Source organism: Erpetoichthys calabaricus, chromosome 8 (genome assembly GCF_900747795.2).
Source record: "Erpetoichthys calabaricus chromosome 8, fErpCal1.3, whole genome shotgun sequence".
Taxonomy (NCBI): Eukaryota; Metazoa; Chordata; class Cladistia; order Polypteriformes; family Polypteridae; genus Erpetoichthys; species Erpetoichthys calabaricus.
The window spans coordinates 29,487,747-29,512,554 of NC_041401.2; the positions used below are offsets into that span (position 1 = coordinate 29,487,747).

Below are 24,808 nucleotides of genomic sequence, written 5' to 3' on the forward strand. Positions count from 1 at the left end.
GTTTTTGTTTATTATAAATTTAACTACAGAAATCTTATTTTTAATGAATACTGCAGTTTACTAAATCAATACTTTAAGTAGTTGATATTTTTGCAGTGTGGTATGCATTTATTTTCATCATTAGTGTTATCAGCCCCTAAACAAAAAAGTAAAAAAAAAGTAAATAAAAGAATGCATTTATTACGTCAATAATTCTATCCTCATTATTTGTTCATGCATGTCTCAATAGCATGTTACTCACCCCCAAACATGCAGAGTGAAGGGAGTGTTAAGACCCCTTAACTGGCAGATATCCGCACACTTCGCTGATGATTTTCCCCACATAGTAAGAAACATATGGAGATAGAAATAGTATATGGAGAAGGGTCTTAATTAATAGCTACGGTATCCCCAATTGAAATACAGGCAAGAGAAAATGGGCACAATCAGCATCTCAGGTGAACCTATGAACACAAAAAGATTACAGTATATAATCTACATATTTTTATATCCTCTTTAATAAAATCCCTGTGTGAGTCCAGGTGTCCGTGTGTGTGTGTCTTCTGGTGAAGTGCGCATGCGCGGGGCACGGTGCAGTGTGCAATATTACTGTCAGAGAAAGTTACAGGTGTTTTACGGAAATACAAACCAGTATTACTGCAAGAGGAAATTAAAGGTACACAATACAGTGACTCATATTACAGCCACATAGAAGCCAGTATTACTGTCAGAGGAGATTAAAGGCATATTACCGACGCGCACGCCTGTATTACTGCTAGAGAAAATTAAAGGTATATTACGGACGTACAAGCCAGCAGACGTATAAAGACAGTATTACTGTCACAGAAAATTAAACACACACAATACACAGCGGCAGCCCACAAAGAACGGTCAGCTCAGCAAGTAAACATCAACAAAAGAAAGGCTGAAAGTAAGAAAAATACGACCAACAAACAGAATGAGGTCAAAGTCCTTTGCCATTTAATATAGACTGTTCCTACTAATGTTTATGCACTACTGTTCTAGCGCCTGTTATTGTAACGGGCTAAATGACTAGTATAGATATAATATATATAGTATATATAAACAATGTAGTTTCGGACAGACTAGATTGAATTGGTTGGATTTTGCATATGTGCTGAAAACTATAGCTGGTCTATTTGTTGATTAAAAAATCTAATTTAAATCAAAGGAACATTTCTCTTTAAACAATAAAACAACTAAAAACAAAGTTAATGGTGAGTGTCGTACCTCAGAGGCTGCAACTAGTAGTTGGAAACCCAAACTGACCAGGTCTGTACCTGTGTTATAATAGAGGCTCTCACTTGTTAAGCAGATGAAGAATCAGGCATTCACCAGAGATGGAGACTCTTATACAGTGTACTGATTGCCTGGTGAACAAAAGGAGATGTTCCTGGGTGAACAGATAAGCACGTGGCTAGAGAAGCTTTGAATTAAATTGCCATTGCCCAAACTAAAATCTGTGACGTGCAGTAGGTAAAGGTAGGCTGCCAGTTGTGCAGAACAAATCTAAAAAGCTAACTGAAGATTGAAAGGACTGGACTAATAAGGTGGTGTTTTTAGAAATATAATCTATGTCAAATGATTTTCCTGCTAAAACTAAGGTGAAATCTTATTTACTGACTTTGGACACACAAGTAAATGATGAGACGGGAAGACGTACACAAAGGTTAATCAAACAAGTAAAGTAGATGTCAGCCATTACTGTAAATTAAGTTGTTTATTGAAAACATGAGTGTATTTACAAAAGCTGGGCACAGATATGGCAAGTATTAGAATATTTTTCTCTACACAATGCTTTTTTTTTTAATACAAAAACATAATAATTGTGACATTCAGGCGATAACATTTGTCCATTCCTACTCACCTTTTCTCAAATGGAAATTTGAAGGTTCACAAAGCTTTTCTATCCACCACTGCATTTTCTGACATAATTCAAATGTCTGTGATGTTCTGAGTGAACGAAACCTTTCCAATGTTTGTACAAAATTAGCCTTTAATCAGATTCCATGTGTTCCATATATAAGATTTAGTATACATCTCAAAAAGTGTGTACTGACCAACTGCATTTCTAAAGTACTCATTTGAAATCTATCAGCACCTTTTCTGGATAAAAGTATAAAACCAAAAGTATATTAATGGATAAATAGATTCTAAGCAATCAAATCGATAGGGCTGATATTAATTTAGTTTTGCAGAGTCTTTAGTTTTATTGTGTAAAGTCTTAAAGTTTGCAAGCATTTTAAGTAAGTAAGTAAGTAATGTATACAAAGGTTTCTTGTGCATGTGCAGTGCAATAGGACAGTTTTAATTTTTGCTTTAGAGCTTCCGTATTTAATCTCATATTGAATTCTGTTTTTTCTTCTATTCATTTAGCATGCTGTACACTATAAATAACTTTTATTCTTTTTTTAGGATCCATTTGGAGATGTAATTAAAAGAATTATGCAGGACATTCATAAATACTGTAATATGTGTCCTTTGTCCGATCCTGGAACACAGAATTATGAACAATGGGTCGTTCAGATTGAGAAAAAAGGTTTGTCCAAATTATCATTTTAAAAAGTTGACCAAAAAATAAAATGTAAACAAATAATATTCTTTTTACTTTGGAAATGAAAAAGTTTGTATATGTGAATATATCAATATCAATAAATAGACTGAAAAGTCAAGGAGAAGTAAGGATGACATAATAAAACGGCACATAGCACGGTGGGAAGAAATATGTGGTAAGGAGTAATGTTTAAAAAGTGCACTAATAGCAATACATTTCAAAACCTTGTGGATATACTCTGCTGGGAATGGCAGAAGCATTACCTGGGGCTGAGTTCACTTCTCTAAAGAAGAGTTCACTACAGTGATTACAAAGCTCAATGGCGGTTAGGCTGTAGGAAAAATAGAGACCCATCAGAAAAAAGTTGAAAGTACCTGACACTATGGGGATGTCAACTGAACTTTCCTCTTCCATGTTTTATGTTAAGGGATGGGTCCAGGACTTCCAAACTGTTATATACTGTAAATATTCATTTTTAAAAAGGAGAACTAGAGAATGTGTTCCATATAACAGAAGATTACACTCCTCATTATCTATGGGAAGCTGCTGACATTCTGGAATGGAGATCCTCCACCATTAAACATGGTTATTGTTTTGTCTTGGTAGAGTAATATGTTTTTCTACTTTCCCCTATTGTATTATTAATATGTAGCCTTTGTCAGAACGCCTAATCTCACAGACTTACCACTGTTTATAAGGTATTATAGTATATAACTTATCCCCACCTTCCCTTCTATATCTATAGGCAATTAGGTGTAGTAAAAAGACAAGCAGGAGTTAAGTTACACATAAAACAATGTATTATTGATAATATTCATAAATAATAACAATATGCAAAGTACATTTGAATATTGGCAACCATACAACCTAATTAAATGGTGATGTGTAGTTTCAGGCGGCACACAGACTTGTAGTTATTTCAAATGTCTCTAGTTAAAGCATCATTCAGCTATCTTCAGAACAGGCCGTATACCTGTTCCAATATGGCTGCTAAACTGTGGTCTCCATTGTGTTGTTCTTTCAGTTCATTGTGTGATGGTCTTCATCAGTTGTTGGTTAGTAAGAGAGATGCTTCTTTCAGATGTTGGTTAGTAAGAGAGAGAGAATGTGGTTGAGCAAGCAGATTTATGAATTCTCTGTCCAACCCCTACAGCCAATAGGACATCATGGTACTTAAAACCGTCTGATCCAAGCCAATTCCAAACAGACATACTTCAGACCAATGGGGGAATACAACATCTTAAAACCTACCACCTCCCAAGACCATATGTCTTTATGGCTTTTTTGCGTTGGGTTGAAAGACTTTAGCAGAGAAACATTCACCAAACTGGTTTAAGGCACACACCCCCAACTCTGTTGAAAAATTCAAAAAGACCCAGTCGTAAAGGGGGGATGGGGCAAACACGAATGCCTCTCACCAAAGTAACACTAAATTACATTGCTTTGCCTAAATTACAAATAAACACATACAATATATTTATCAAGTTATATGCAAATTCCCACATCACAACAGTTATGAAACAGCAGACTAACTCTTTTTGCACAAATATTTGTAAATCTTACATATAGTACTTATGCTTTATTCAGTCTCTCATTTGCTGAATGATGGTAAAAGGTGTCTGTACAAAATATGGGGTGGTATATTTATGCAAACATATTTTCTTTTTCTTTTAAGACTTTTAGAAATAATACAATTAAACAATGTGACATTTAAACCAATTCAGAGTGTAAATATAAGCCAATGTTCATGGTCACATAGTGTCAGTGGTGGAATTTGAACCCACAACCTCAGGGTTTGAAGTCTAAAGCCTTAACTACTAAACCTCACTGACTAGATAGATAGATAGATAGATAGATAGATAGATAGATAGATAGATAGATAGATAGATAGATAGATAGATAGATAGATAGATAGATAGATAGATAGATAGATAGATAGATAGATAGATAGATAGATAGATAGATAGATAGATAGATAGATAGATAGACAGACATCATTCAGCCACAACATTAAACCCCTTGCCTAATATTGTGTAGGTCTCCCTTGTTCCACCAAAACAGTTCTGACCCACTGAGTCATGGACTCCACAAGACATCTGAAGGTGTCCTGTGGTATCTGGCCCAAGACTTTAAATCCTGTAAGTTGTGAGGTTGGTCCACCATGGATTGGACTTGTTTTTTGGACTCATCCCAATTTGGAGGCCAAGTCAACACCCTGAAGACTTTATCAAGTTCTTCAAACCATTCCTGCACAACGTTTGCAGTGTGGCAGGGCCCTTATCCCACTGAAAGAGGCAACTGCTATCGGGGAGTATCATTGCCATGAAGGAGTATACGTGGTCTGTCACAATCTTTAGGTGGGTGGTACATGTCAAAGTAATATCCACATTAATTCCAGGACCCAAGGTATCACAGCAGAACATTGCCCAGAGTATCACATTGCCTCTGCCGGTTTGTCTTCTTCCCATAGTAAATCCCGTTGCCTGACATCTATTCCCCAGGTAAATGACACATAAACAACTGGCTGTCCTCATGATCTAAAAGAAAATGTGATTCATCAGACCAGGCCATCTTCCATTTTTCATTGCTTCATGGACCAGTTCTGATGGTCATGTGCCCATTGTAGGTACTTTTGGTTGTGGTCAGCATGAGCATTGTGACTGGTCTGTGGTTCTGCAGGTCCATGCACAGCAAGCTGTGATGCACTGTGTGCTGTCACATCTTTCTGTCATGGCCAGCATTAAGTTTGTCAGTGATTTGTGCTACAGTCACTCTTCTATGGGATTGGACCAGATGGGCTATCCTTCACTCTGCACATGCATCAGTGAGCCTTGGGCCCCCATGCCCCTGTCGCAGTTCACCGGTTTTCTTTCTTTGGACCACTTTTTGTAGGTATCTAACCACTGCATACTGGGAATACCCCACAGACCTGCGATTTTGGAGATGCTGTGACCCAGTTGTCTAGCTGTCACAATTTGGCCTTTGTCAAAGTCGCTCAGATCCTTATGCTTGCACATTTTTCCTGCTTCCAACACATCACTTTCAAGAACCAGCTGTTCATTTCCTGCCCTAAATATCCCACCACTTGACAAGTGGTATTGTGACAAGATGATCGATGTTGTTCACTTCACCTATCGGTGGTTTGGATGTTGTAGCTGACTGGTGTGTATATATACTGTACGTATGGTTTTCTATGTTTCTGACTTATTGTGTTTACAAATCCAAATTGTGTCTGCACACTTTGTTGTCTTCATTTTTTTAAGAAATCTGTCTTTGTCTTTTATTATAATCATATTGTGATCCCGTTTTTTGTTTCATCAGATTGATGGAAAATGTAAAAAAGTAATATACAGTAAACAGTCTATGCAATTAAGTGTAATGATTTGGGGCTGGCATGCATCCCTGTTACTGTTTGTGGAATTCTTACCTCTGTGCATGCTGGGTATTAATGGCCCTATTCTAGTATGACTCTAGCCCACTGTACTGTAACTGTATATTGGAATAATTATCTAGCAATAATGGGTGCAATTTTGGCCAATTTACACTTTAGCATATGCTTAGAAAAACAGTTGCATTTTTTGGATTGAATTTTTATTTTCAACATTGCACCTTTTTGAAAAACATGTGAAACAGTAATCAAGAAAGACATTCTTAAAGTTCATCTTATTAGGAATAATTAAGCAACAAACATAATTCAAGTAAGCCGATTTTTTTTTTCTGTTGAAATGCAGCAATTTCCAGGCTATATTTTTTCCTGTTCTTATTGCACCTCCTTCTGTGGTGTGCCTGATTCTGCCTCCATCAATTTTCTACTAATTAAATTAGACTTTGATTTTTTTTTAAATAATGAGGCAAGATGCTGCATTTACACTGCATACATTTAATATGGTCTATTTACACAGTGCCATTTTAAAACTGACAAAAAAGTTTATTCCTGGCTGTTTCAAACTTCTCTGTCAAGCACGTGTCTTCTGAAATATTCCACGTTGAAAACTGGGTTAGTATTCTGAATCCTCGTAATGGTCCTCTAGGTGTTTGATAATACAGTATGACCACTTGGACCGCGATAACTGTGCTTACAAATGAACACTGAAAGTGAATGCATCCTCTTTACAAAGTAGTGCGCCCATCTGCAGAATCCAGTGTTTCATAAAGCTGACGAGAATAGGGGGCTGCAGCTTACAGTGGGTGTCACTTGCTGCCTAGTTTTGAGTTATTTCTACCAGAAAAATGGACACATCACTGGCAGTGACATACTGTATACCTTAAAAAGACGTATCATCTGTGCCCCCCTCTTAAAACTCTCTGTCAAAGAGCTGTAGGTGTGAATTGAAATTGCCTCTTTTCCTTCCATGAAAGAAAGAAAGAAAAAATAATCAGCTCCACTAACAGCAAATATGCGTGGGAGAATTTCAGAGCCATGAAGTGTTAGGAGATGTAATGGAAATAAAGCTCCCAAGGACACCAGCTGTAATATCTAACTAAGTATATTTAAACAGCTGAATCATTAAATACTGAAAAAATATGAAAATTGTAACATGTTTGTCAATAAAAAACACCGGTAAGATAATCATAGTGGAATTGTTACAGAAGACACTCTGCCTCTGTTTCTTATAAGGAAAGAAAAGCAACAAAACTGTAAACTTTTGCAGCAGGGAATCCTCAGTTCAAACCAACAGCATAAAGGTAACTGTTTTAACCAAAGGAAATACACACTAAAACCTTGACAGTTACGAGATAAGTAGTTACGGTATTAGCTAACCTAACGACTTTGCTGGACTGAATGGCCTCCACTGTTTTGTCTGATGTCTTGTATCCTTATGGTGGAATTTCATGGTACTTTGTAGCGGTCAGGGGCCGCTAAGATTCACACCATCAACGCTGACGGTGATTTATTTATTTTAATAGAAGAGATCCCAGGAACGTCCCCAGCCTTGGATCGACCCACACACACTCACAACAGAGACAATAAAGCACACCGGGAAAGGCAAACAATTAAGAATATAATGAGACACAATTAACTAAATGAAAACAGTAATACCACCCCTGACCCCTTCGGCGATATTACATTTAACATATAAACACAAACACCACACAGCAAAATCCATGTAAACCAAACCGGATGAAGATGAAAAGTGACCAAGTTAAGTCCAGCGATCTGTATGTTGAAAGGGAGAAGGAAAAATACAGTCCTACCGGTAGTTACTGATGATGAGGATGAAATCAGATGGTTGATTCAGGAGCGCTCCACTCTTCCGGAAAACCAATGAATCCAACACAGTTCTCAGTGCACAGGTAGACAGACGATCCAGACCCCAACAAATGAATACAGTCCAGGACACAAAGATTAGAGTTCCAATAACAGCAGGGAGAAACGACAGATAACCGCAACACACACCTCACCAAACAAAACAAACTTTTTTTCTTTCCTTTTGCCCTCTGCCCTCCTTTTAACTACCTGTGGCCACCTTTGACCCCAGCAGCCCCAACATACTGAAAGGCTGTGCACACTACAGTATTCATAACTTCTGAAACTGGCAGTGCTGATGCATGATGGCCATTGACTATCATAGAAAAAGTCAATGTCACAGGTGTCAGGTATATGAGCTAAGCTTCTCGTTGTTAAGGTGTGATATAAAGTGGCTGTGGAGATTTTTTGGTTTTGTTGGACTCATCCATTATGTATTATTTAACATAAACATTACTGTAAAAAAAGGAAATACAGAAAAAAGGTCATTAAGGTCTGCTCTCCAATATAATTATCCACACAATCATCCTGTGTTTTTTTTTTTGTTTGTTCATAAGAATTCCTTACGAAGACTTTGAAATCACTTCAAGTTTTTGTTTTGTCCGGTGCTTCCTGACTCACCAGTACGAGAAGCTCCCACAATATTGTATGATATTCAACTCTTCTAGATGTGTAGTTATGGAAGACAGCAAGCTTTTTGATTTTCCCCCAGTATTTTGCCGTCTGGACCCAACAAGTTTAGTCTATTTTTGGACCAAATTTTGTGTAAACTCTGCGGTGGGTTGGCACCCTGCCTGGGATTGGTTCCTGCCTTGTGCCCTGTGTTGGCTGGGATTGGCTCCGGCAGACCCCCGTGACCCTGTGTTCGGATTCAGCGGGTTGGAAAATGGATGGATGGATTTTGTGTAAACTGAAAAAAAAAGTGAAATTTTATCCTAACAACACAAGATATCTGACAAAATAGTGGGAAGCCATGTAGTCCAAGTTGTTAGGGTAGCTAAAAAATGATGAAAAGCAAAAAAATAGTTGTCTTCAGCAAAAATGATCCGAAGGACTTGAACTTGAACCAACCCCAGGGGTTTTCACTCTAGTGGGATACGAGGGGTCAAAGTTATTCCTCGTGACAAAACTTTGAAAAAAATGGGGATCGGTAATATAGGCATGTGGAGTGCTGTTTTATGTTATTTTGAGGTTGCTCATCACAATATTTTTTAAATATAATTCTTTACCAGTGGTCCTAGCCTTCTTATACCCATCCCCAGAAGGGTAAAAATAATAAATTTCAAACAAGCACTTGTAGGATTGTTTTACATTATTTAAATACCACCACTGGAGAGTGAATTGTAGTCTGTCAAAAGTCAGTCTGTCATTTTATAACCCTCTTAGTCCTGAACAGGGTTACGCAGCTAGAACAGAGTGCAAGGGAGGAATAAACCATGGAGAGTGGCGTAGCTGGGGGGGCAAGGGGGAACATCTGTCCACGGGCGCAGCATCCAGGGTGCGCCGAATTGATGTTCCCCATTGCATTTTGGCAAACAGGAGGGGGCGCGAAATCTTCAGTTGTCCCCGGGCGCTGAAAACCCTAGCTATGCCTCTGACCATGGACTGGGCACCAGTCCATCACAGGAGAAACATACACACTAGGGCCAATTTAATGTTACTACTCCACCTAACATGCATGTCTTTGGACTGTGGGAAGACCAGAACACCTGGGGGAAACCCACACAGACACAGGGAGAACATGGAAACTCCAGGCGGGGAGGACCCAGGATGCGAACCCAGGCCTCTTTACTGTGAGGCAGCAGTACTACCACCATGCCACCATGCGACCCTGTCTGTCAAAGATGTAATTATCAAATATTAGCATAAAGGGAGTGTCATCTGTGACTTTTAATTAATTATTTACCAAGAGAAGTAGAATTATGCTTTCACTTTGATACTATCACTATCACTCAGGGTCAAAAACCCCAACTGAAAATTGTGATTGCATTTTGTTATGCAATAAAAATGTCCAAGCAGAAAGGATACTTCATAGTCATTAAAACAAAAGGTAGAGTGGAATAGTCAATAAAAATGCTAAAACATCAGAATACTTATTACTTAATATAAAAAATGAAATTCTTTTCAACATTCTCACCAAATTAATGATATATCTAAACACTGTGACAAATATTTTTTTGTCTAATCTTGAAATTGTTGCTGATCTTTTCAGTAAAATACTGTTTTATTCCTTTTTAGCTGCTAAGGAAGAAAATCAAAAGGAGCGTGTTTGTGCTGAGTATCTCCGTAAATACAATGAGACTCTCCAACTAAACGACACCATCCGAATGTCTGATGCCCTTAAACATCTGAAAAAATTCTATGAAGAGGAAATGATCAAAAAAGATAATCCCGAATCAGATGAGACATTTGAAATTACAGAAACGGACAAATATCTGTTTAAACTCTTCCGAGGTAAAACTTTTCTGTTCCGGGGTTTACTATGCATGTGTGGACTATGACAGTGTAGGTCTCAAAAGGAGTAAAGAGGTGTTAGGGCCACAGTGTGTATGATTTTAAACAGTGAGGACACAAGTGAAAGTTTGGGGTAATTTGTGGGTTTTTTGCCTCCTTAGGAAGGTTTTGTATGAAAGAAAAGCTCTCATAATGACTGTTCTGCAACCAAATCTGTCCCACTGCGCTCTCACCAGTCCTTTGGGCCTCTTGTTTTTATGTACAGAACACCGGCAGTAATAAATGTGCACAAACCAGCAGCTCTGATCTTTTGTTTCCTGTTTCTCTTTTATGAAATTACAAGCTTACAAATACACAGATTGTACGTAAAGTAGAGCAGCAGTCAGCATCAGAATAAGAGAGAATTGCCTTATTCATTACGCACATGTGGGGCTCATTCAAGGTGGACATCTGTAACTCAAAAGAGATTTAGATCAGATGCAAAATTAACTTGAGCAGTCAAAAAATTTAAAAAATCAGTAGTCACTTTTAGCAGCCGTGTGAATGTAGCCTTAAAAGACTTGCGCTTCTTCAGACAATAGTGTTTTGTGTTAAACAGCAGCATCCAAAAATGTGAAATGTGTGAAAATGCTAAATATAGGAATGTTAAATCAGGGTTCCATTGTAAATGCTTTTTATTTCAGGAGGTGCCCTCACTTTCGTTAATGTGGGGGGCCCATGAATTTTGCACTACACCAGTGAGTATGCTTACCATAAAGTTTTTGTTTTTTTTCTGTTGTAATCAACTTTTTATTGATTAAATGAAAAAGGAATACAGTAAAAGGAAATCAACAATATTAGCTGACGTTTGAGCTATGTAAGAGTAAAAACAACGGGTACACTGGTACACACACACACCCCACGTAGGAGCGCAAGGCAAATTCTTTCAATAAAGTTGATGCAGACACTCGTAAAGTGAAGGCCTGGCTCTCACTGTAATAGTGCTGACTTATTCTAGTGTATTTTATCAATATTTCAATTCTTTGCCATAATCAGCATTATCACTTTAACATAGCTGTAAACAAAAACTCTCCATTAGTAAATGGGACCACTTCACAGCATTAAGCAAACCATAGGTGTCATTTAATATATTCTACTAAAATGCGACAAAAAGAACATTTTTCCCTACACTTATTATGTTCCACAGTGTGCGTTATTCACAGCTCAGCAGACATCAAAATGACACTATATTTCACTACATGGCTTGCCAATTGTATATGATATAATGGTGGCTACAGCTGTGGAGATTCTCTGTTACACACAGCTCATGTCATGGATTTTTTTCACCGTTAAACAACATTTTCCACATACCCTCGCATGAAGCAACACTTCTGTCAAATTACACCTGTGGTGCGTGCCAAAAGTAAACATTCTATCAGTTTAGTAGCTTGCATATACACATTGGTGCCAATGACATTCTGCTGAAGGCAAGAAACAAAAAATCCTCTGTATTCTCAAGCACACATTACAGCACACTCTTTAGTTTTTACAGTGCTAAAGGATTTTATTAGTACAGTACTCTTTAGAGAGCTAATTGTGTTTACTGCAAACTGGGCTGAATGGCGACTCGAAAATGGATCTGTGTAAGTGAGTGAGTGAGCCTTGCAATAAACTGGTGACACATCCAGGACTGGCTTCTGCCTTGAGTCCAGTTCTACTGGGTTAGGCTTCAGCTCAAAGGGGTCTTATATTGGAGCAGGTCTGAAGAATAAATGATTGGTGTACACAGAAATAAATGGAACAGCTAATGAAAACATTAGGTCCACAATTGTTTGGGCATCGACTATTGTAAATAACTAGCCAAATAAAGTTCTATCTATCTATCTATCTATCTATCTATCTATCTATCTATCTATCTATCTATCTATCTATCTATCTATCTATCTATCTATCTATCTATCTATCTATCTATCTATCTATCTATCTATCTATCTATCTATCTATCTATCTATTGGGGTGGCACGGTGGTGCAGTGGTAGCGCTGCTGTCTCGCAGCAAGGAGACCCGGGTTCACTTCCCGAGTCCTCCCTGCATGGAGTTTGCATGTTCTCCCCGTGTCTGCGTGGGTTTCCTCCGGGCGCTCCGGTTTCCTCCCACAGTCCAAAGACATGCAGGATAGGTGGATTGGTGATTCTAAATTGGCCCTAGTGTGTGCTTGGTGTGTTTATGTGTGTCTTGCGGTGGGTTGGCACACTGCCCGGGATTGGTTCCTGCCTTGTGCCCTGTGTTGGCTGGGATTGCCTCCAGCAGACCCCCGTGACCCTGTGTTCAGATTCAGCGGGTTGGAAAATGGATGGATATCTATCTATCTATCTATCTATCTATCTATCTATCTATCTATCTATCTATCTATCTATCTATCTATCTATCTATCTATCTATCTATCTATCTATCTATCTATCTATTTAAGACAGGTAATAGAATAATATTAAAATATTTTCTAACTCTTGCCCTATGTGCAATTTCAGCTACTTTCCTCTGTATTTGCATGTGTGTGTCAACATTTCTTCACTGGCATTCATTCCTCCTTTCTTGTGCGTTCCTGTAAAGCCTGCTTCACATCTGTCATTATTTTGAAGGTGGTATTCTTGTATTCTGTCTGCCTTTATAGTTGCCATCTTGGAAGGTGACTCTCCACATGCCTCCCTTGCCATTTCTGCTCTTTGTGTGTCTCACACTCGCACTTTCTCTTTCATTGCAGCACCAAAGCCAAACTGACCAATAACACCAAAGCTAAACTGACCAATCAGATGGCTCAGAGGGACTGGACACACAGACTTTGGTGTTTTATTATTTATTATCCCCAAGAATCATGTTTAGAGTAGAGTTTCTTAAACTATGAGTCTTGACCTGTGGGCTGCCGCGGTTGGGTCACGTATAAGGTTGCGACTCACCATTCTATATAATGGAAATGGATTGCATGTGGTTAGGGTCACTAAATTGTTCTTAGATGGCAGGGCTGTACAGTTTATTAGTGCTGCTACTTCAGTGTTGTAGGTTTAAAACCCAAAGTTTGCATGCTTTTCCCATATTTGTGTGGGTTTTCCTTTGGCTACTCCAGTTTTCTGCCCACATTCCAAAACAAGTGCAGGTTCATTTAACTAATGATTTTAAATTGGCCTTTGTGGGTGCGTCTGATGAAATGGTGACTTGTTCAGAGCTGTGTCCTTTCATGTGCCCCATGCTGCCTGGGGCTCCAACCCCATGTGACTTTTAATGAGATTAAGAAGACTTGAAAGTGATATAATGTATTGTATAATAAATGTCCCTAATATGAGAGAGCGACTTGGTGTCTGCTATCAAGAAATTGGAGAAAATTCACTAAATACGGCAAATGCAAAGACTAGACTAGGATCAGAATCCAGGACTCTGGAGCTGTGAACGTGTCTGATTTTTAATTAGATTCCAGTTATTTCTATGAAAACATCCTCAGAGCTCTTACTTTGGTAGATGATAATGCCTTGCTTGGTGGTTCCGAGATCTGTCAGCTAGCAGCTGTTACTGTGGCATACAAACTATTTATAATGATTTCCTGTCTGTGTGGATAACCACAGCCCATTCATTTTTCTGCACATTCTTTTTCTTGATGACTAAACATATCATAAAGAAGATGTTATTCGGTTTTTAAGACTTCACGGAGCAGTTATTTTTCTTTCCAGTTTGATTACTTGGGCTCACTATGGTGGCTGGTCTATGGTTGCCTACACCGATTAAAGATATACACTGGAATCATTTATAGTGCAACAATTAAATAGAATTTGGTAAGTTCTACTTAAGAGATAAGCTTGGCATTTTTGGAGTCTAATTTATATTTTCACAAAGGAATATATATACATTAAGATTTAAGTCCTTTGTTTCTCATTTTGTCTGCTTCCCCAAAGGCTACAATTCTAAGTTGCTTTTTTGTAATTATAAATAAAGATTCCCTTAACAATTCAAGTTTCTTGGGTAAATGAATGAATAACATAATTGTGAAAAAACAGCTTTGACTTCATAAATACCATCCTTTACGGCAACGATTTCCAACCTTGGTGTACAAGATGGCATTTCAGGGGAATTGACATTGCATTGCGATTCACCAGAACTGAGTGAGATGCATTGTCAGACTTTTTCGTGGTGCAATCGGTGTCTTGCAGTGTTCCATCATTTGAAGGTCATTTAACAGTTAGTGTTCCTGTTCTATGATATGAAAAGAATCAAGCGTTGCACGTGCAATTGTCACCTGGGAATGACCTGCACAAATGTGCATTCTTGTGGGTTTCTTGCTGCAGGCAGAACATTCATAAAGGCAAATAATGTTTTTTTAAGAGAATGGAATTTGGACCTTGCAATGATCCATAGAGAAGGGCGAGTTCTGGTATTGATTTCTGTGCAAGCTCTGATAATGAAACGTCACTGATTTTGAGGTTTGGTTGACATTTTTTGCCAGGGGTGGACAAGGGGGACTGAGTTGAATGCAACACCGGCTGCTTGCGGTCCTGGCAGTAGCGCAGCAATTCTAACCATCCTGTGTATCTGTTTTTGAACTGCAGTGTGCAGATTTTATCGGGTACAAAGCCTCACTACAAAGATTAATTAGTTAGTAAATATATCCATATTCTCACTGACAAGGTAAAATGTTGTAAGCAAGCCGTTTCAAGTTGCTTGATGTTCTCATTGATGAAAATCGAACAGGGTCCTGTAGTACAACCATTTTGGTTAAGAAGGGTTTACAGTATAAGTCATATGGCTTAACCCTATTTTGGTGCAAATGAAATATTCCCAAATTGTTGGTTTGTAAAAAGTATAAGGAAAGGCAATATGTGTACCTTCCAGAGTCTTAAATAGCAAGTACTCCAGTCAGGTCACAATTCAAGGAATTTTCCCCTGCACCCTCCAGAAATCAAGGAAGCATTAGCTCAGAATGCCTCATATGCCCCTGCATGTCACCATCCTTATGTCCCCAGGAAACATATGACCTGAAGGGTTCATTCTAGTGTTGACCGATGTACTGTCCAGATTGACCTGTGTGGCTGCTTCATGGCCTGATACGTTACCTACACGGTATATTTTCCACTACTCATCATAGAGCCTTTCAGTATGCTGTTAAGACAGCACACTACGTTACAGAGAACGCATTCCTAGCCATACATGATATTTATGTCAAGAAGTGCCCTACAAAGCTTTGCAACGTTCTGAATGGGGCACCATGGACACGATGATTGAAAAGTGCTATATACATACTGTGAGGAACAGCCCGGACACAGACAGGCAGACACGTTCATGTCACCCAACACACGTTTATTTACAAGTCTATTTACAGGTTTAAGTGCCACACAACCCCAAAACTCCCCCAAAGTCCAGGCCAAACCACACAATGCCTTTCTTCTTCAGGCCACCTCCTGTCTCTCCTCCAAGACCTCATCCAACTTCCACCCGATTCCAGCCATCTTGCGGAGGGAGGCGGCCCCTTTTATAAGCACCCGGATGTGCTCCAGGTGTGTTCCGGCAATCTCCCACGAACACGCCCCAGTGTGGTGGAAATGCTGGCTGTGTACCCGGAAGCACTCCGGGTGTCCCCACTCGTCTTCCCCCCAGCACTTCCTGGTGTGGCGGAAGTGCTGGGGTCCAGGGTTCTCTAGGCATGGGGGCGCCCCCTGGCGGTGACCACGGGCCCCCACAGGGTTGAGCTTCCCAGCTTTGTACCCGTGGCCCCCAAAGGAACCAGGGTGGTTGCCCCCTCGTGGTCTGGAGGAGGCATGAGCCCTCCTCCTGTCTTCCTGGGCGTCCCGGCTGGGTGCCACCCCCAGCCGCGTGCCACAATACATATAAACATCCTGTAGATTTATTGTTATTAGTATTACCAATCAGTTACAGTGTACTAGAGGTTTTAAACTGCCAGATAAAGGACTAATTTTCATCAGTAAAATATTTGTGAGAGTATTGCTTTTTGAGAATATTATGCTTTTTCTTTCTTAATTAAAATTGTATTATTTTACTAACCATATTGTGTGTCATAGCAGTTACTTCCTTTTCCTCACATCCCCCGGGACTTTGGTCAAATTGACTGTCGTTGTGTACACTCTCCACATGCTTGAATTATTTTCCTTTATTTACTCTGGTATTCCTTATAAGTAGTTTTGTTTTTTTTTTTTAATCTCGTCTATCATCCACCAACAGACTTCTCATACAAAATTCTTACATACATGCATAAAACCTGTACAAGATTCAGGCTTGTATGTAATCAAAAGCAATGCAATACACACATACAAAATCCAGTAAAGCAAAACATTACAGGGGGTACTCGGGTTAGGAATCAGTTCCGTTCCTACAACAGTGATGTCACTTTAATTTTGGTGTAAGTCGAAACACACCCTAGCCTAAGTCACATACCTATCCTAACACATTTGCAAAATCATAATCTAGAACATAAAAACACAACTAAGCCACAGAAAAAGGCATAGGACATAAATATACTCTACTGTACACTGTACTGTAGTAACAGAAAAAATGAGTGTAAAAAAATTTCTTATCTTTATTCCTTCTGATCTCTACAATGTCTAATTTCACTTCCATTGTGATGGCTTTCCTCTTCTTCGAAGCACTACCATCTGAAGACTCCGACTTTCGTTTAGGAGCCATGATAACGGCCAAAAAGTCGGCAAACAAAGCAATACAAACGGAAAACTTGTGCCTCGTGTAACCAAACTAATTCGCCAACTCCCTCACTCATACACTGCATTATTACGTATTCTTCCACTGCGCGCAACCAAACTAGTTCGCCCACATAGTCTGTAAGTACGACGCTAATGCCGTCAGCCGAAACACTCACGTTTCAATTTTTTTAAGTTTTTATGGGAGCGAGCGTTGTAAATTCAAAACGTCGTATGTCAAGATATCGTAACCCAAGGACTCCCTGTGTTGTGTTTTATAAAATTAAACATAAAACAAAGTATTATTTGTGAACACATCGAAAATATTTGAACGTGAACCAGTAATGTCCATGTGTAAACCAAAAATATGTGAACACAAAGCAATATAGTCCATGCACAGACCAATACTGTAGGCACACAGGCCAGTGTTGTACCTACGCAAACCAATAGTAGCTGCTTTTAAACCAATAAAATCAACATATAAATCAATAGATTACTTGCACAAACATGCAATTTATAGCCTGCTGGGCCCATTTATGTTGTAATCTGAAACTGAATTACATTCAGATTATTGGGGGCCAGATGTATTTACATTTTCACAATTCCACTATTTTCTTTCACCACTTTTTGTCAGAAGTTTCTGAAGTTCTATTTAAAAAAAATAAGTATGAAGTATACAACCTGCTCTTTCTCAGACAATGTCTTTACCATCTCTTATTATTCTCCAGACAGGGCATTACTCAGCTTGGTTAAAGGAAGATTTCTTCTTCCATTGGAAATTATCTTCAGTGTATTTTTCTAGCACAATTCGCAACATTCATAATTTCATATTGGTATTTCTCTTAGCATTTATGTCAAATGTCATGCTATCTAGACATTGATTAATAGGAAATTGTCTCTCATCTGTATTTACATGCAGCATAACATGTCTATAATATTAATAACACATACATTTTTCTGACAAAAAGGTCAGAGATTCAGGTAAGGACGTGTTCCAGATTAATGGATGAGGCTAAATGGAACAGGTCTGAGGAAACGTGGGGGTGTCTGTTGCTTTGGAAAGTCTCCTGCCCCTCATTTGTTCCTGACTTGCAGTCAATGATGCTGAAATATTTTCCATTCCCCATGTCCCAGTACTGGAATTAACAAGTTTATAAAATGTGGAAAATGAAAGAATGAATTGTACTACCCTGTGTGTTGATGAAGGAGATTATGTAACTCTAAACTGAAAATATTTCCAGACCTCCCTTTCACTAGTTTTGTGTCACAAACTCCATAAAAACCTGTAATGGAGAAAGATTCACATCCCCTTTAATCCGCCTTTCCTAGTGAGGATATTGGTGATAACAAGCTGAGTTGGAAGACCAGGCTCCCCTATTCTAAGCAACATCTTCCACATCCTCCTGGAGAATTGCCAGGCCAGTTGAGAAATATAATCTTACCAAGGTGTGGTGTTTTTCTCCCAGTGGGCCATGCCTGACCCCTCTGCCCTTTCCCTAAGTGGTAGGCACCCAGGTGCCATCCTAACTATATGCCCTAGCTGGCTGGCCTCTCAGCCTCGAGGAGTAGTAGATCTACTTGGAGGTCCCCTTTTATCCCTGAGGTTCTCATCCTGACATGGAGAATGAGCCCAGCATCCCTTGACATTTTGGCCACTTATATTTTTCATCTCATTCTTTTGATCTGGACCTGCAGATTTTGAACGCAGGTGAGGATAGACTGGTAAAGGGCATCAGAGGGCTCAGCTTCAGATTTGCCACTATGGTTGCCTCTGCATGGAGCCATCACAGTGACTAGCCACCCCCAAGTGAAGGTTTACGTTCTGGTGTAATGTATTTGTCATGACAGGAAAGCAACTTCATAAAATGGATGGATGGCTGTTGTGTGGGACAGTTGATAGTGAAACTACAAGTCAGAGTTTCTGTGACAAAACTGTTTTTGCTGCCCTGCACAACCTGAGCATTCAATGCACTTTTAGGTGTTTAATTATTAGGCAGCTTCATTGGATAACTTAATCAAGCCAGACTACATAACTATTATGACATAATCACACATGCTATTTCCCTCATGCATAAAACTTTTTTTTCTTCGCAAAATAAAAAAAATAGTAAACGTTGTGGCATATGCACATGGAAACACGTTCTGGAGTTCATTGTAAACAGCATTACCAAACTGTAAGAATTAATTTCATACAGCAGGTAGTGTACAAATTAGAGAGTTGTTTTCAGCTCCCATACTTGATTAATTTATGATTTTTTTTAATTACATTATAATTGCTTTGCAAATGCTTTTCACACCTCCTGTTCTGCCAAAATAAATAAGCAAGTTTTTTTCTGCATTTTCTGTTGTTCAAGTGAGTATTTTAGAATTTATATGTTATAAACACATGCCATGACTGTAAATTGTATTTAAATTAGTTTAGAATATGATATTTGTGATACTGCATATGGTAAAAATATTTTTTCTGCCTTCCCACTAAGCTTCCTGTAAATTTCCTTTGAGGCTGCAGTGTGGGAAAGTACAGGTGGCTATCGGCACTTAGCAGACCCTTTACTCTTTGAGCTTTTGAAAAACGGACAGGGCTAAGAAAAAGTGAAAAAAAATCATTTGTTTTGTCTCGTCATTTTACAAAGCCACATGACGATGCACATTGTATTGCTACGTGCTGAACAATGTTCAGGTATTCAGCGTCGCCATTTGTGAGAGTTGTTTTACTCTCCCTTTGTTTTGATGTATTACGGCAATTATCACTGACATAATCTGTTCAGAAACTTGAAGCGATGATCAAGCTAAAACGCTTGTTAGCATAACTGAGTATAAGTCAGGATTGTCCTCTGTACAAAATGCAACATAATCACCAAGAAGCAGCAGCGTTGCTGCAAACTGACAGTCTTCCAGATGAAATCCATCACGCAACAGCCCTCAACAACAACAATGGCAACATTTATTTCTATAGCACACTTTCATACAAAGGGCGCAGCTCAAAGCCCGTTATAAGTTAACCAAAAAATAACAAGAAAAGAAAATCAAATTACAAATAGATACAAATGAGAATGAATAAATGACAAACCAAATATAATAAATAACTGACTGGTACACTACCAGTCAAAAGTTTTAGAACACCTCAGTCTTTCTTCAGATTTTACGTAACTAATGCAATGAATGGCCTAAAATGGTGAAAAGGTAAGCAGTAAACCTCCAATGGTATAAATTTAAAGTTTAGGTTAGCAAAAACTGAAAAAAATATATCAGAATATTGCAACTAGCTGTGTGTGATCTTCTGGACAAAAAACAACCCAAAGACTCCCAGCAGTTTTACAATATTCGTGAAGTTAGAGAGGCATTAGCTAACTCTTAAGAATGACCCAGTGCAGAGGACATGGACCCATCTGTGCATCCTGCCCCACTGGCTTTCGTAAGAAGACACTGGCAGTACCATACCTTAGCCGTATCACTGGCATATGAGGCCTATTAATCTTTGTCTTGAGAAAATACCTCCAGATAGACAATGTTTTTAGTTAAAACTTCAATCCTTGCCCTCCGTTGCTGAGGTATTTCACTTGCACATTGTTGAGCCATGGTGTTTGCTTCCTTTCGACATGGTATGTATTCGTCTGTGTTATTAACACGATGTAATTGTTGCACAGCGGTGTTTGCTGCACACAGGCCTTTGGTAGTGAGAAGTGAGGTGCATGCAAGCTCCGAAAAAATTTAAAAGTGCATGCATCATCCATACACACACAGGTCTTTCATTTATATGTGTCTAATGGGCTTTCTTCAGGGAACAACTAATAGATTTAAACCTACAGATGTTCTACAGCAATTAAAGTAAATTAAGCCTTGCAAGTTGAAACAATTTGCACAGGTGTTCCAACTTCTGTTGATTACTTAAAAACCTTCTTCAGAGTTGGAACAAACTGTGTTACTACACCCTCTGAAGTACAACTTAGACCACGGATCTCCAGCTCCAGTCCTGGAGGGCCGCAGTGGTTGCAGGTTTTCATTCTAACCCTTTCCTTAATTAGTGACCTGATTTTGCTGCTATTTAAATTCTTTTGAAATAATTTTAATTTACTTACATATATATAAATCTTATATATAGATTTGAGTTTCACTTTAGATTAGGTGTCCCTAATTACGCTGTACCTTACCATGTAATTACCCATATAATTACAGAGTTACACTGTGTTATTACCTTGTATTTACTGTGTAATACAATGTAATGCAGTGGTTAAGCACTCGATTGAAATTGTTATTCCACAATTTATACACATACATACATTAAAATTGTGGAAAAACAATTACAACTGAGTACTTGATTATAGTGTTTCACTGTATTACATAGTAAGTGCAAGGTAATAACACTTAGTCACACTGTAATTATGCAGGTAATTACATGGTAAGTACTGCATAATTGGGGACACTTAATCTAAAGTGATACCTAGATAAGTTCAATGCTGTGGTCAGATGGCTGGGGAGGACAGAAACCTTTTTTAAAAACTCAAAATGCTGGAGAAATAAAACAAAATCTGCAGGGATTCCAGCACCAAAAGACTGGGATGTGCCCCTACTGAGTGTTCTAATGAACATAAATGTGGTTAAGTCATTCCTTATTGTTTTTGAGCTTCATCCTAGAAGATTTAATGCTGTGGGTCTCGTCAGTAGTTGGAGTATCCACTTGTGTTCCAATATCACAGGCAGCGGCTACTCAGTATTTTGATCTAGCAGTGGTGGCACAAAATGCCAACAACAGAAAAAACAGAAAAGAAAGCGGAGAAAAATAAAAGTTAATAATGATTACAAATCCGTAAGGAATATAATCATTCTGTGCATGTATAATCTATTGGAAGCAGAACTAAAATGCAGCTATGAAAAAGCCAATTTAAAAAAGTGGGTTTTTAGGAGTTTTTTTAAATGGTGCATGGCATATCTCTATTGGTAAAATATTCTACAATTTTGGTGCATAACAGCGAATGACTGCCTCACCAATTCTTTTAAACATAACTCTAAGTTTAACTCCACTATTAGAACTAGACCAGTGGTTTTTCAGCCTCTTTCTGGACCGTTTTTTGGTTTAAGAAGTTCCTTGTGGACCTTTACAGAGGTTCAAGTGACTATATTTACTAACATTGGATCAAAGAGCAGTTCCTCCTTGGAAATTCTAGAGGCTACATTTACTGACATTAGATGGCTGAACGGGGGGTGTGGGGTTCTCCTAGGATTTTCAAGCTGCTAAAAGTGGGTCACGGACATGGGGGGGTGGGGACTATAAATGAGGGCTTACAATATGTGTTTTGAGCCTCCAGATCTATTAGTTTTATTAAATAATTAATTTATTCAGTTATCGTGATGACATGCCTTGCCTGCTTTTTGCGGACCAGCTGTTGGGAATAACTACCTTAAAATACAACCTGTAGATCAGCAAAACTTTTTTATGGACTGGTGCCGGTCCAAGATGTAGATGACTAAAAACAAAAGCATGAACTAATTTTTCAGCATCTTGTAATGTTATAGGTGGTCTAACTTTTGACATGTTCCTGGTTAATGTTCAATTTAAAGTTTTTGTCAGAGTCCGTGATTACACCTAAATTCTTTATTTCCACCTTGACTTTTAAGTTTTAAGGACCAAGTCTATTTCTGAGACCTTCACTGCTTCTATTTTTGCCAACAACTAAGATTACTGTTTTCTCCTTATTGAGCTTGCAGAAATTACTACTGTTTGTATTGCTATTTGTATTAGTACTCATGTATCAAAAATAAGGGACACTTGATTCTTAAAAGAAGAATTTTCTCATGTATTCCTTATAGGGACCTCCCTTCTACTCTTAGACCATGTGGTCATACAAGGAGTAGCGATTTATACTCCACCCTTGACTTACTTCCAGGGATTCACTGTAAAGTATTCTGTGTCCATGAAAACACCGAAGCACAGTCGATCCTGATTAAAAGGCTAAGGCCCACTACACTCCCACACTCAAGCCCTCACCTACTTATAAATGGGGCTACTACTCCCTAGTGGCGCCTCATTCGGTCTGTTACTCTGTACAATAATTTAATCCTTGCTCTGATGCTTTTCACATTCTCCTCCTTGGTTTAATCTTCTGTAATATTAGAAAAAAATTAAAGAGAATGGGCCATTTAGTCCAACAAAGTTTGGCGATCCTAAACACCTACTTTTTGCAAAATAACATTAAGTTGAGTTTTTAAGGTCCACAAAGTCCTACTTTACCACACTACTTGGTAATTTATCCTGTGTGTCTGTGCTTTCCTGTGTGAAGAAAAATGTTCTTAATGTTTGTGCAAAATTTATCCTTAGCAAGCTTCCAGCTGTGCCCCTGTGTCCTTGTTGATCTCATTATAAAGTAACGGTCTGGATCCTTTCTACTAATTGCTTTCATCATTTTTAAAACATCAATCATATATCATTTCTTGGTCTATGTTTGCCTAAATGGAACATTTTTAACTACTTCAATAACAGTTACTCTGTCAGGCATTCTTTGTCAAATTGTTCTTTGTTCAAATATACATAAAAGACTCATAAACAGTTTACTTCAGTATTTATTTAATATCTGAAGGATTAACACAATGGTGTCTTTGGTTCAGATGTTTTCTAACTTTCCTATCATTTGGCCACTGTAATACTGTTTCTTGTCTTTCTTACAGTTAATTTCGGTTCCATTGTTAGAATACCTCCTGGTTGGTTCAGAGTGCTGCACAATCTTGAAATCTGCAAATGAGTTGGGATTGTGTGTGTGTGTGTGTGTTATGTATTAAAACATGTTGAGGAGGAGGAGGAAGACGAAACAACAAAATATTTTAGCAGATGGGGCGGCACAAGTACAAGTCACATCATTCATTTAGAGAATTTTGGCTAAAATGCAGCATTTTCTGACCTGTGTTTTGATGTATCATTAAGCAGGTTTTTATAGCTGCCAAGGAAATGTCAGTTTATACTCATAATCATCTGTAGTTTTTCCACCTGCAGCTAACATCCACTTTTAAAATGTATTATTTCTGAAGACGAATTTCAATAGTAATTTTTTAAACAGTAATATCCTATTTATTGCCTTATGTTTCTTTTTGTCTTCAGAAAACAAGAATGAACTGGAAAGTTTGGCTAAAAATCCTGAAAATGAAAATGGGAAGTTAGCAAAACTGAGGACAACTATTCTTCAACAGTATGCTAAGATGAGTAAAACAAAAGGAATCATTTTTACTCAGACTCGTGTCAGTGCTATTGCCCTTCATCAGTGGATTGAAGATAACAAGAAGTTCACTGAACTTGGTGTCAGATCCAAATATATTATTGGAGCAGGCCACAGCAATGTAGTTAAGCCAATGACTTCAGTAAGTCATATTTCAGTATAAAGAGAAATAAATTAAATTGTGTCCAGTATACGGTATTAAAACCAATACTAGATTGTTGAAAAAGATGGCTGTTTATTTAACATCAAAGTGAAACTTATTTCTAGCATTTTTTGAAAATATGTGGAACAATTTCAAATTTATTACTAGTAGGTTTAATGTGACCAGCATTTATACTGCATACAAAGATGAGCAATAAGGTGACCAGTTAACATCCATCCATCCATCCATGTATTTACTTCCGCTTCTCTGGGTCCAGGGTGGGGGCACCAGCAGTCTAAACAAAAATACAAGATGTCCCTTCTCCCCGCCGCCGTCTTTAACTCTGATAGCAAGGCTGTCCCTCACCAGCTAGGACATATCGTCACTCCAACCTGAGGTCTGCCCCAAGGTCTCCTCTCAGATGAAAATGCCAAAACACTTCTCTAGAGAGGTGCCCAAACTATATGCATGAGCCACGTCAACTGGCTCCTTACGATCACAATTGATTTTCATGCTGGATAACTTAAGAAGCCT

General features: G+C 38.4%; 1 protein-coding gene across 3 annotated transcripts in view; it reads left to right on the forward strand.

Annotated features, from left to right (window-relative positions):
* The window catches only part of ifih1 (interferon induced with helicase C domain 1), a 141,491-nt gene that overhangs the window by 103,091 nt on the left and 13,592 nt on the right, over positions 1-24,808 (forward strand). For all 3 annotated transcript variants that reach the window (XM_028806397.2, XM_028806398.2, XM_028806399.2), the window contains 3 exons: positions 2,416-2,539; positions 10,041-10,256; positions 24,018-24,274. In XM_028806397.2, the coding sequence (XP_028662230.2) occupies positions 2,416-2,539; positions 10,041-10,256; positions 24,018-24,274 (597 nt within the window). The remainder of the gene's footprint in view (positions 1-2,415; positions 2,540-10,040; positions 10,257-24,017; positions 24,275-24,808) is intronic.